This window comes from Mirounga leonina, unplaced genomic scaffold (assembly GCF_011800145.1).
Source record: "Mirounga leonina isolate KUSES-001 unplaced genomic scaffold, KU_Mleo_1.0 Mir_93, whole genome shotgun sequence".
NCBI classification, from domain to species: domain Eukaryota; kingdom Metazoa; phylum Chordata; class Mammalia; order Carnivora; family Phocidae; genus Mirounga; species Mirounga leonina.
This window is the reverse complement of record NW_023270854.1, coordinates 17,444,303-17,457,912: the sequence shown is the minus strand read 5'-3', so window position 1 is coordinate 17,457,912 and position 13,610 is coordinate 17,444,303. Positions and strand designations below refer to the sequence as shown.

The 13,610-nt window shown below is 45.9% G+C and overlaps 1 protein-coding gene across 1 annotated transcript in view; it reads right to left on the bottom strand.

Moving 5' to 3' along the window:
- FECH (ferrochelatase) overlaps positions 1-3,998 on the bottom strand; it is a 34,826-nt gene extending 30,828 nt beyond the window's left edge. The window contains exon 1 of the mRNA XM_034995670.1: positions 3,747-3,998. Coding sequence (XP_034851561.1) covers positions 3,747-3,813 — 67 coding nt within the window. The 5' untranslated portion in view covers positions 3,814-3,998. The remainder of the gene's footprint in view (positions 1-3,746) is intronic.
- Between the last annotated feature and the right edge of the window lie 9,612 nt (positions 3,999-13,610).

Here is a 13,610-nt window from a genome sequence, read left to right as displayed (position 1 = left end):
ACAAGAGTTAGGTGTGGGCCTGGAGAAGCCACCTGAACTGAGGAGTCCATGGGCCCTACTTAGCTGTAGCGTGAAGAATATTCATCCTTCAACGACATACAGTGAAATTAAACTGAAGCTCTACAGTAGGTCCTCAAGATGGCAATGTGGGACTGTGGTTACTGCTGTGCCCCACACTGTACACGTGACCTCTCCCTTCCCTGCTCTCAAACCAGCTGGTCTGAAACCAGCTTGAGATCAGTCTCCTTCTACCCTCCTCCTACTTAGGAGTCAGAGGTCTGGGTGAGGAACTCAGGCTGTGGACCAGCAGACCTGACTGCATCCAGCTCTGCCACTTACTAGTAATGTACTGGGGCCAGGCTATACTCTTTCTGAGCCTTAGTTTCCCCAGTAAAATGATGACACCTTGCCACCAGGATCCTTGTGATGATTACAGCAGATAAGACTAGTGATGCACTCTGCACAGCGCCTGCCATATATGATTAGTGCTGGCATTCGTTTCATTTGTAAGTGTCTAGAGCACAGGGACTACATCTGCTCTGATTTTTTTTCACCTACCCTGTCTATAAGATATAGGAGAATGGTATCTCCAGGCCCCTTAGATTTCCAACTATCCATATTGTGCACAATCCCAACAGAGCCAATTACATGAGCTTGTGCTGAACAGTCCTTATTAACTCAAAGTGGAAGTGCAAAAGATTGACATAAAGAAGTTCAATTCTGCTCAAATGAAGTCTCAAACCAACCGACATCTCCTTATTTTAGACAAGTTCAATTTTGAACTGCATGAGATTTAACCAGGTTCTCAATCATGCCACCATGTCTGCAATTCCTTATATGAATGAGATTATACTGGGTTCCATGGGATATCAGAATAGAATTTGGGCATTACATGATTTGACTGCTGATAATAAGATTTCCCCCTGTGAATCTTAAAAAGTGGCAGAAGGGAATCAGGGTGAGACTGGAGTCGTCAACTAGTACATCAGTACTTCCTAGGACAATTTGGGAGCTGGTAGCTTTTCAAGCTGCTGATCTATTGCCATGCCCTCCACTTACACAATCCTCTGTGGTTGAACAAATTCTCAGGGCAATGCTGCTAATAATGGGTCCTCTGTGCTCAGGACCCACCTCTCAAAAACTTCTCTATGATACTCCTGTCCCCTAATGATCTGAAGGTTCCAGAGAAACAAAGAGTAAACTCTGACCAAACGATTTGTATACTTGTAGCTAAAGTTGTTTAATTATTCAAACAAAGGACCAATGGGGATTCCTCAATATACTCAGCTCACTGTGGCATAGAGCGTATGTGTTCGAGCCAGAGAGATCTGGTGGAAATCCCAGATAGCGCCGAACAGGCTGTGTAGCAGTACTTGGGCAACTCAAAGAACTCCTCCAAGCCTCACTTTACTCCTCTGTAAAATGGTGATAAGGCCAACCCTGCAGGGCCGCTGTGAAGATTAGGAAAAATTTTTTAAATCTATGTCCAGCCCCAAGAACAGTGCCAGGCACAATGCATATGGTTAAGCAAGAAGAATACTCAGTAGCAGGGACTTGTCCACTTATGAACTAAGACCAGGTATTCTAATCCTACTTTTACATGAACTGCGGAAGGCCTGCAAACCATAAAGGCTATAAAACTAAGAAAATGCAGAATATAAAGAAAGCAAAACTTCCTAACTCCTGGACAAACCCAAAAGGTGAAGTATTCAAAAGTTTATCTGTGACTTAAGTTCATGGGTATCAACTGGTTCTCCAAAACCAAATTACTATATTTTGGATGCTTAGGGGTGGGGCAAAGGAGGGTATAAAGGCACACAAGTACTTAAATATATAATGGAGCCCTTTTCTATCACATAGGAGATGAGGCTTATTTCAAAAGGTACTTATAAAAATAGGTACATTTTAGGGGCGCCTGGGTGGCTCAGTCAGTTGGGCGTCTGCCTTTGGCTCGGGTCATGATCCCAGGGTCTTGGGATGAAGCCCCACATCAGGCTCCCTACTCAGTGGGAAGCCTGCTTCTCCCTCTCCCCCTGCTTGTGTTCCCTCTCTCGCTGTCTCTCTCTCTGTGTCAAATAAATAAATAAAATCTTTAAAAAAGGTACATTTTAAAAATTAACAGAAATAATGTACTATATGGTGGCTATTAATAAACACTTGGGGAGGGGAGGCTTTCAAAAAAGAATTACTTTCATCTAAAACTAATGATGTAATGTATGGGGATTAACATAAGGAAAAAAAAAAAAAAGAATTACTTTCTGGTATGGCACCAAAATGTTCTAGTGTCTTTAATTTAAATACTAATACTTTTTTTATTATTCCAGAAATTTTTTTCTAATTATGAAAGACATGGATGCTTAGTGTAGAAAATTTGGAAAGAAAAGGCAAAAACAAAAAACAGTAATTCATTAATCTACCAACTTTCTAATTTAAATATATATATAGTATACACAGTACGTGGCCCACCCCAGGGAGCTTCCTACTGATTCTTATTGATACATGGTGTAAAACTTTGCTTTTACACTTTTACTTTCAGAATTTGTTTTCAGTAATACTACCCAATTTTTTCTAACCCAGATAATGTTAATTCCTTCATTTCAAAAGGATGATTAAAGTATTATAACTACTTCATAAAATTAGAGTCCATAATTCAATTGACTTCAAATCCACTTTCATTATGGTTTCTGAATCCTTCCACTTAGTCACCTATAAGACAACAAATCATTTAAAGTTTTTCAAATTGTTCTATGACCTCAAATGTAGAACGTGTCAGATTTTGCCACAGAAAGGGCCAAAGGAAGAAAACATTAATTCAATACATCTTTCAGCCCTGTTACCAGCATTGCGCTTCCTCTTCTTAAAAAATAATGCCCTTTGCTCCAGTACCCTGAGTGGCCTGACCCTCAGTATAAACTGGGTCCTCATTATTTTCCTCACAAAGACACCTGTAATAAGATAAGGAAATTCAGGGGCGCCTGGGTGGCTCAGTCGTTAAGCGTCTGCCTTCGGCTCAGGTCATGATCCCAGGGTCCTGGGATTGAGCCCTGCATCGGGCTCCTTACTCAGCGGGAAGCCTGCTTCTCCCTCTCCCACTCCCCCTGCTTGTGTTCCCTCTTTCGCTGTGTCTCTCTCTCTGTCAAATAAATAAATAAAATCTTTTAAAAAAAAAAGAAAAAAAAAAAAAGATAAGGAAATTCAAAGTGGATTCTCTCCATTCCCTCTCAGTAGGCACCAGACTGATGAACTGTGGAACTACTTGGAAAAAATAAGTCCGGTCTGTGTCCAGTCACCACTCAGCAGCAGTGGGCACACTGCGACCTCCCTCCCAAGGGAGGGAACCCCAGGACAGATGTCCTCAGTTAAGTCAGGTCCTTAACTCACGCTCCCTCCCGTAATGCTCACAACAACCCCGTGACTCTCATTATTGATTTTACAGATAAGAACTAAGGCCCTGGCAAATTCCGGCACTGCTCATGGCCACCCAGCTGACGGTGGTGCTCCAGGACACCCCCCCGGCGGTGCCCCAGGGCCCCCAGATGACCCACTTGCCCCCCTCTCGCCCTCCCAGGGGACGACCCCTTTCCCGTCCCACCTCCACGGCGCCCCTCGCCCCGTCCCGCGGAGCCTCCTGCGCCGCTCCCGGAAGCCCCCAGGGCGGCGGAGCCCGGCGCTAGCTGCCCCCCGCCCGCTGCCCCGGGCGTCGCAGTGACCTCGGCGGCGGTGGCGGCCGCCACAGCCTCACTTACGCCGGTCGCGGAGCAGGGCGCTCGCAGCTCGCACGGCCGCAGCCATGTTTGTGCCGCCTGAAAGCATTCCCGGAGCAGCCTCGGCCCGGCACCCGGGCTCCTCCCGCGGTGGCGCGATCGGGTGTCGGTCCCCAAGGCGCCGAGCTGCTGGCACTGCCGCCCTAGGCCGCCTTATCTCGCGTGGCTGTCCCCCGAGCCCTCGCGGCGCACCGGCTCATTCGCTGCCGGCCGGGCCGGCGCCTCGGGGGCGGGGCCAGGGAAGACACGCCCCTCGCGGGAGCCCGCCCCGCCGCCGGGCGGTCCCGGGGGGTTAGGGGCCGGGTGCGCGCTAGCGGCCGCGCCCCACCACGCGGCAGGTCCCCGCCCTGGAGCCCCGCTCGGCCCCGGCTCACCCTGAACGAACGCCCTGGTTGCGACTGCCAACCTGGCCAAGTCAGGAACCGCAGCCACAACTGAGCAAAGGACTTTCCAGACATTTCCAGTACTATTCCTGAGATAGGAGGATGCTTTTGCCTCAGTTCTCCGGTTTGCTTGCCTTGTTACCGCACAGCTGTGCCGACCCAGTTTTGTTACGCTTGGTTTTCAGAATAGGAAAAGGAATTGTTTTATATGAGACACTCATGAATGGCATATTATTCAAGTTCTCTGTAGCATCTCTATATAGCCGAGTTTGACAGGTGGGACCAGAAAGCAAACATTATACGGCTAACAGGAGAAAAGGGGAACATAGGAAAAGTGAAGGCCAGCCCAGCAAATGCGTTTCTGGGAGGGATGGCATGGCGAAGTTTCTGGGTACATCTGCGCACGGTTGCAAGATAGCTATGGGGCCCCAATCCGCACACGGGACAGGCACCTCCCTCATTTCTAGCCATTCCTGCATTCCCACACTTCCACATGCCCACCCTGCCCATTGTTCTGTGCATCTTGGAGTACAAGACCAACCTCGGAACAGAAAGGTCTCAGACGTTATTCATTCGTTGGACAAGTATTGACCACCTACTGAGTGCACTGGAAAAATAGCGTGAACAGAGCAGACAAGTGGCTTATGTGGGGGTTAAGGGAGAGAAAAAATAATCAGAATATGTATTATTTTGAGTGATGATAAGCATTAGAAAGAAGAAGGAAGCAACATGAGGGAGTTGGGGAAAAGGGAGGCTAATGCAATTTGAAATAGATGGGACGCCTGGGTGGCTCAGTCGGTTGAGTGTGCCTTTGGCTCAGGTCGTGATCCCAGAGTCCTGGGATCAAGCCCTGTGTTGGGCTCCCTGCTCAGCGGGAAACCTGCTTCTCCCTCTCTCACTCCCCCTGCTTGTGCTCTCTCTCCCTGACAAATAAATAAATAAAATCTTTTTTAAAAATGAAATAGATGGGTCAGAGAAGTTCTGACATCTGGACAAAGGCCTGAAGGAAGTAAGGGGGCAAGCTTCATGGAATATTCTGGGAAGATGGAGTCTAGATTGAGTTGAAAATCACCTATCTGGAGCATAAAATTTATGTTCCTAATCGAGTTAGTTTATTATTAAAGTTGGTCCTCCTTATGGTTATAAGCCAAATGTAAAATATCACATTAAATGGATTGTCTTTCATATTACCTACATGACTTTCAGATCCAAAAAGGAGATGTTCCCTGAGAAATGAACAGTAAAACTTGCTCCAAGTTCCAAACTGCTTTCCTATATATTTTGCTAACTCTCTACTCTCATAATTAAATTATATTCATTTATTTTGCCCTTTAGAGGTGATCTTTATAATGTACTTCTCTACCTAAAGCTTAAACCCATTTCTTTTAAGCAAGCTGCTACAAAAAAGCTCTACATTTTGAACTGCTGTGCTGGACAAAGTGTAGACAGGTCCAGAGAACTAGGAAAGACTGAGGGTTTTAGATGTTTGAAATGCATGGGCTCTTCTCAGCTACTCTGGAAGGCTCTGGATAAGTCACCCTTCCATCCCCAGGGCTGTGCCCCTTCTGCAAGGTAGAGATAACAGGGGTCTTCTGGCCCCTCCTAGGGAAATACCCATGATTAGTGACGATGCACAAAGGTGCCAAAATCTCACATAATCAACAGCTGGGACAGGTATCTGACCAGAGAGGAGAAAGGAACTAGCAATACGTGCTTTATTAAATATATCAACATAATAACATTTAAAAAAATGAATTAGCACCGTTTCATACATTTTATTTTTAATATTTTATTTATTTGAGAGAGAGAGAGACAGAGGTAGCAAGAAGAGAGCAGGAGCAGGGAGGAGAGAGAGAAGCAAGCTCCTGCTGAGCAGGGAGCCCAACGTGGGGATCAATCCCAGGGCCCTGGGATCATGACCTGAGCCAAAGGCAGACGCTTAACCGATTGAGCCACCCAGGTGCCCTGTTTCATACATTTTATTTACATCTTTTACTTTCATTTTTACTAAATTGAAAAAGATTCATTCAAAATCCCTCATGTATAACCCCCCCGATGCACATATTGACTCATAGATCAAAAAATAAAAATATAAATAAATAAATAAAGACTCAAAGGTCATAGATGGAAACAGAACTTCATTATTTTTCCAGAACAGAGAGTATCATAAAAATTATTATTTCTAATCTATGGCTCATTTCTTACAAACATCAAATATAATAGCTTTTCAACAAGTAAATTTTTATGTTTTTATGAAAGCAAATAAAATGTGTTTTATACAGGTCCTTTTCAAAACTGATTAGAAACTACAGCTCTTAACCCATAAATTGTGAATTCTAAAGATTTATTTATTTATTTGAGAGAGACAAGAAGGAGGAGCAGAGGGAGAGGGAGAGAGCAGACTCTGAGCTGAGCATGGAGCCTCGTGGCAGGGCTCGATCTCACGCCCCTGACGTCACGACCCTGAGATCATGACCTGAGCCAAAACCAAGAGGTGGATGCCTAACTGACTGTGCCACCCAGGTGCCCCAGAAATTGTGAATTCTAAATGTAGGTTTACTAAGAAAACCAGAAAAATCTTTAAAAGGCTAAAGAAATTTATAAAAGTATATGAGATTTATATGTGTGTGTGTGTGTGCATATGTACACATAAATGCATTTTTTTTCTGGCTTACATATTTGTAACAAATGTATCTAGCACTTCCCTTAGCAAACAGAAGGCCAAAGGCACAGTTTCTGGGCCAACTGATAAGCTGCACCCCCCCACCCCGGAGAGGGTTTGTCTGAGCCCGGGTGACTTAATTAGTGAAGAAAGCACTCTCCTGTCACAGACAACACTCTGAGTTCAGCCTTTGGTCCTAAATAAAATGAACTTGTTGGTTTCAGCTCAATGCTTCAAGGGAAGGGCAGGGGGATCACCTAATTCATTATTTGTCATGATTGGCACCTCTGAGCTACACACACTAAATTTAGATTACTCAATTCTGTCTCCTTAATCAGAAAAACAACAGGGCAAGAAGGGGCGGTGTGCAGTACAAGAGAAACAGTGGCTGGATGAGGCAGACAAATGGTGAGCTCAAAACGATCACTCAGAGACATCGGATCGATGGTCCCCACAATTGTTTTACAGCAAAGAGGCCACCCAACACAGGCCAATGTGGTGTGCATTTTGACTTCCTCTTTTCACCACGCAGAGCCTTAAGCCCACGAGTGATGAGGGGTTTATTAGTCCATCTGTACACATTTCCTGAGAGTCCGTGATAAGCAAAGCATTGTATCAGGCAACAGGAGGATAAAAACATAAAGGGTAGACTGTACTCTCAAGGAGCTCATTCATTTATGAAACAAATATGCATGGACAGCTTGCCTGCGTCAGGCACGTGCTAGGCACTGGGTTTGCGGCAAAGAATTGGACTGTCTCTACTTCCACGGAACTTACAGTTTTGAAGGCAAGGAATACAATAAATGACAGATATACCATTTAATGTTTGTATGACTGGGACCATGAAGAAAAATAGAAGAGGCAAGGGAGTAGAGAGGGGCAGAAGTTGCTATTCAGGGGTGCACGTTGGACATGGTATCTCTGCAGAGGTGGCATGGAGCAGGGACCTGTGGGGAGTCAGGGAGGCTCTCTGTGGAAGGGCTCTGCAAGCAGAAGAATGAGAAAGGCAGGAACACCTTTGAGGCTTGTTAGTTTCCTAGGATTGCTGGAACAAAAATAACACACACAAGGTGGCTTAAAACCACGGAAATGTGTAGCTCAGAAGGCTTAAATTCCCGCGTTAAGGTGCCAGCAGGACCATGCTCCCTCTGAAATCTGTAGGGGACAATCCTTCCCTGTTTCTTCCCAGCTTCTGGGAGTGACCAGCAATCCTTGATGTTCCTTGATTTGCAGCTGCATCACTGGATCTCTGCCTCCATCTCTGTCCATGTGTCTGTCCTTTCGTAACAGCTTTCCCCTCTTCGAAGGACACTGGTCATATTGGACTAAGGGCCTACCCCTATTGACCACATCTTAACTTAATTACATCTGCAGAGACCCTATTTCCAAATAAGGCCACATTTGCAAGTAGTAGAGGTGAAGATTTCAGCATATCTTTTTTTTTTTTTTTAAGATTTTATTTATTTATTTGAGAGAGAGAATGAGAGACAGAGAGCACGAGAGGGAAGCGGGTCAGAGGGAGAAGCAGACCCCCTGCCGAGCAGGGAGCCCGATGTGGGACTCGATCCCAAGACTCCAGGATCATGACCTGAGCCGAAGGCAGTCGCTCAACCAACTGAGCCACCCAGGCGCCCCAGATTTCAGCATATCTTTTTAAGGGACACAATCCATAACAAGGCCTTTGAGGAACAGCAAGGAGACGCACGTGTCTTGAGCAGAGTGTGTGGGGTGAGTGGCAAGAAATTTGGGCCAAATGATGCAGGACTTTGTAGGTGATGAAAGACTGTGTCCTACTGGGTGATCTCCCTCTAACAGAGTGATCCATGTTTACATTTCAAAGGTTCACTTTGCAGTAGGGAAAAGAAACGGCAGCTCCTGAGCCCATATTAAGACACTGCCTGACCAAAGGCGTTCATTTTCTCCTCTGAGTGGTGGTTTTTTTAAAGCTCATATTGGGCAAAGAGTGGTTTTTTTCCCAGAGTTCTCTGCTCCCTGGGTCGTGGAAGGATCCTAAGAGCCTTTCTGGTTTGCCTCTGAAAGGATCCAGGGATCCCACCAGTCTTAGATGGGGATGGTGTTCATTTCTCGGCTTGGGAGGCCTGTTCCTTGCAGGGGTGTAAGAATCAGGGGAGTTGACTCTTTCCAGGAAGCTTTCATTCCCTACGCAGAACCTTGGGCAGATGGCAGGCTTCCTTGGCGTTCCTTGGCCAATTTTCTAGGTCTCTTATCACAGAAGAGCCAGCCCTTTGAGGCCCCGCTTCATGCAAGCAGGGGTCTGGCCCTTTCTCTGCCTGTCTGGGCATGGGCGTTCTAGGAGCTGGGTACAGGATGCATTCACTTTGTGGAAATTCATGGAATTTAATAAAACTTTTTAAAAAGTGCTTTCCGTAGGGCGCCTGGGTGGCTCAGTTGGTTAAGCGTCTGCCTTTGGCTCAGGTCATGATCCCAGAATCCTGGGATCAAGCACAGTGTTGGGCTCCCTGCTCAGCGGGGAGCCTGCTTCTCCCTCTTCCACCCCCCTCCCCCCCACCGCTTGTGCTCTCTCTCGCTACTTCTCTGTCTGAAATAAGTAAGTAAAATCTTTTAAAAAAATTAAAAAGCACCTTCTCTGTGTCTTTATCTGGGCTCAGTTCCCACTGTAACCCTCAACCCTGACCTAACAGCCCTGGCTTTGAGACCCTCGGACCTCCCTGCCCTCCAATTCTGATGCCTAGAGATGTGCCTTTCACACTCAGCTAAGATTTGGGGGTGGAGGGAATTATTCTATTTATTCAATAAATCGATCTGTTTACAGTGGGGGAGAAAGAGGTGAGCAGAAGTCTCCCTGATACAAGTCAGTGATGATTTCAGACTGAGAGGAGGAAGGAATGCTTTGTTATCCAAGTGGTCTCAGAACTTTCGAGGAGCACTGGAATGTCCTCCACGGGAGGGGCGGCCACGGAGGCAGAAAAGCACAGCATGCCCAAGAGCGAGGCATTCTCTTCACCACCTCGCCAGAGATGGGAAGGATTAAGAGTTAAGCTGAGGGGCAAGCTGGGAAGTTCTCAGGACTTGGACCTTCGTGCGTACGCTCACGGATTGGTGGTAGTCATGACAGTCAGTGTCCGGGGCTGTGCTCTGGGGAAAACAGTTGAGCAAGCACGTGCAGGCCACAGGGGCCAGACAGGCGCGGCAGGGAGAGCAGACAGGAGACAGTGCTGGTGGTGTTTTGTCTGCGTTCAAGCACAGACCTAGAAGGATGGGGGTGGGGGAAGAAAAGGGAATCATGGCAACAGACTTTTGGAAGCTGGAAGGCAGATACATACATGGTTAATGATTTAGCAGACCCCAGAGAACCGAATCCTACGCTGGCCATCATCCTAAGACAAGAACCATGGAGATTTACACGACAGAATCCCTAGGCGGTTCAGGATCGACAGAACCAGGTACCTCTGGAAGCAGGGATGACGAGCGAGATGCCAGAACGAGATGGACTGAAAGAGGGATAAAGAAGTCCGACTGCCCAGGTCCCCCCATGGCAGCAGCCGGCTGGAGGTCATGTTGCTGGGAAGCCACAGCTGGCTCTGACCTGAAGAGGTCAGGTGCAGTGCGGAGCAGGTGCACGTCTCCTACCCTCGCACCCAAGCATTTGCACCCCTCCTGGGAATTCTCAGCAGGTAACTAACCACCTGACAACTGAGGAAAGCCTCTAACAGGAGAAACAGAGACCCAGCCAAACAGAAGAAGAGAATATGGAGGAAACAGGGAAGATGCAGGATGAAAATCTGGATGACAGACCATGAAGGAACTTTCTGAGGCCAGAGTAAGAATTAAAAAAAAATTTTTTCCCCTTTACTCTAAGAGATGAAAAACCCAATAGAAAGATTGGGGAAAATTAACTCCCAGAAAATAGCAAGCAAAATAAAAGATAAAAGAACATTTAAAAGGCCTAATATCTGAAGGGGCGGCTGGGTGGCACAGTCAGTTAAGCATCCGTCTCTTCGTTTCTGCTCAGGTCATGATTTCAGGGTCATGAGATCAAGCCCCGTGTCAGGCTCTGCGCTCAGCATGGAGTCTGCTTGGGATTCTCTCTCCCTCTGCCTCTGCCCTTCCCACTTGTGTTCTCTCACTGTCTCTCAAGTAAATAAAATCTTTAAAAATAAATAAATAAGGAAATAAGGAAATAAATAAATAAATAAAGGCCTAATACCTGAATAGTAGCAGTTCTAGAAAGAAAGCAAAAGAGAGTAGAGACTTTCAATGAAGCAATTTTAGAAACTTTTTCACAACTCAAGGGCATGATTTCCTGGATGTGAAGGGCCTGTCAGCCACCCAGTGGGATGGATGCAAAGTCCCAAGAAATAGCATCATGAAATTTCGGAAGAGTGGGGACAGGTTTCCAAAATAGACAGGTCATACGTCAAGGACCAGGTATGAGAATTCTCAGCAGCAACACTGGAAGCCAGGACTTCGAAATCCTGAGGGGAAAATGCTTGCTAGCCCACATTTTTATATGGAGACTATGATTTGAGCATGAAGACAGATTAACAGCATGTTTAGATATGCAAGTTTCTCAGTGAATTTTCTTTCCCCACACCCTTGCCCAGTAAACTACTGAAGGATGTGCACCACCAAAACGAGGAAGTGAGGCAAGGAGGGAAACATGGGATATAGGAAATAAATGTCCGATACAGAAGTAGGGTGTTCAAAACAGAAAGGCAAAGGGGAGAGTGAAAGATGACCCCAGGATAACCGTGCCAAGAACACAGGGTGGTTCATTCAGACTAAAGCAGACAGAGGCTCCAGGAGAAGCTTCTATGGGAAGTTATAAGTAACTATGGCTACCTGATGTTCCTCACTAATCATCACATTACCATCACATGGTAATGATCCATGAGGTAGAAAGAAAAATTTCAGCATAAGAAACCCAATCATTTAATTCACCAGCAATTACCAAATACTATTACGGTATTTGGATATTATGACATCCTTTTTTTTCCCTAAAAGGGCTGGGGGCTTAAGGGAGAATCTTAAGCAGGTTCCATGCCAAGCCCAATGCAGGACTCGATCTCACAACCCTGAGATCATGACGTGAGCCAAAATCAAGAGCCAGATGCTTAACCGACTGAGCCACCCAGGCACCCTATTTGGGCAAGTTTTTAACCTTTCTCAGCCATTATCTCGGGGCTAACAGGGCTAACAAATTATCCCAGGTTATTGTGAGGATTAAAGCACAGGACAGGGCATGGCCTGACCCAAGGCACTCCTGCATGAGTGGGAGCTGTCATAACTTGGAGAACTTTTCAGTATGCCTTGAAAGATAGACAGAAACACATAGAGCGCTTTTGTAGCCATTGGCCGATCATGAGCAGGCTTCGCCTTGCCCAAAGTTTCCCGTTTCAACTCCAGGGACTAATGGGAAATAACTAAATGAGGACCTACAGTGATAGTAAGAGAGGCTTAAGGTTGAGTTTAGGAGTAGCAGGGAGCTACTTAGTAATGGTCAACCTAGCTCTGCAAAAGCCTCGCCTGGGGAGCTTCTAAAAAACATCATGGGCCCATCCCTGAAATTTGGATTCAATTTGTCTGGGATAAAGCCCAGACACCGGTATTTTTCAGGTCCCCAAGTGATTCCAGTGTGTAGGAAGGTTGCTTCTAATAGAGTTGAACTGTTCTATACACTAACAAAGAAATTACTAGGAAATGCTAGAGACAAGCAGGTGCGGGGTGGGGGGGGTGGCTGAGCAACAAGGGAAAAGCAGGGTGGCTGGAAGTGGCTGCAGGACACTCAGGAAGAGGGAAAGTTAATACCCAAGTCATTCGATTTGCCGAAGTATCAGCCTCCCATGTGGTTCCAAAACCTCAAGCAGGTCTGCTACACAAGTAGCAAAGGTAAAGAGGGTTTTGGTGTAAGAATCGACCTCAGAGCCACATCAGGAAAGAGCCTTGAGAGGAGAGTCCCATAGGAGCAGGAACTCAGAACTGGGGTGTCTGTGCTGGACACATGGCGGGGGCACGGGATGGGGCTGAGACACCAGATTGCAGCAAAAATGACACAGTCAAGGGGAAAAAAATCCACGTGTATGGGGTTGGCTGCTCACCATGCTCAGATTCTTGGCATCAGGTCACCATGACCTTGACGCTCTTATCCCGACCTAATTCCACAGCTCTCCCTCCATATTTAAAACTCCCGATTCATTTGCACAATTAAAATTTAGATTAATTGGGTCTAACCTCTTCCTTAAACTCTGATCAAATAAACTGCCTAGATGAATCCAATTAGAGCTCATTCACATCCTTACAAGTATTTTTTATTTTAAAGATACAGGCCAAATATACTATAAATGCCCCATTTCCATCGGTCATTTCACATAATTGAAAAATAGAATATAGGGGCCCTGGGTGGCTCAGTCGTTAAGCATCTGCCTTCGGCTCAGGTCATGATCCCAGGGTCCTGGGATCGAGCCCCGCATCGGGCTCCCTGCTCCGCGGGAAGCCTGCTTCTCCCTCTGCCACTCCCCCTGCTTGTGTTCCCTCTCTCGTTGTGTCTCTCTCTTCAAATAAATAAATAAAATCTTTAAAAAAAAAGAAAAATAGGATATAATCTAATGTGTCCAAAAATAACACAAAAAAGATTATAAAACACGACTAGAACCTACACCTAATTTTTAAAAACTGTTCCTTTTCATTACGTGTTTTTAGTAATACCTACTGAATTTAGTAATATCTAACTTCACATATATACATCATGAAAAATAAAAAGACTAAAAAAATGCAAAACACACAAACCAATGTAAGACTGAGGTGTTCAGCTTTAGAAAA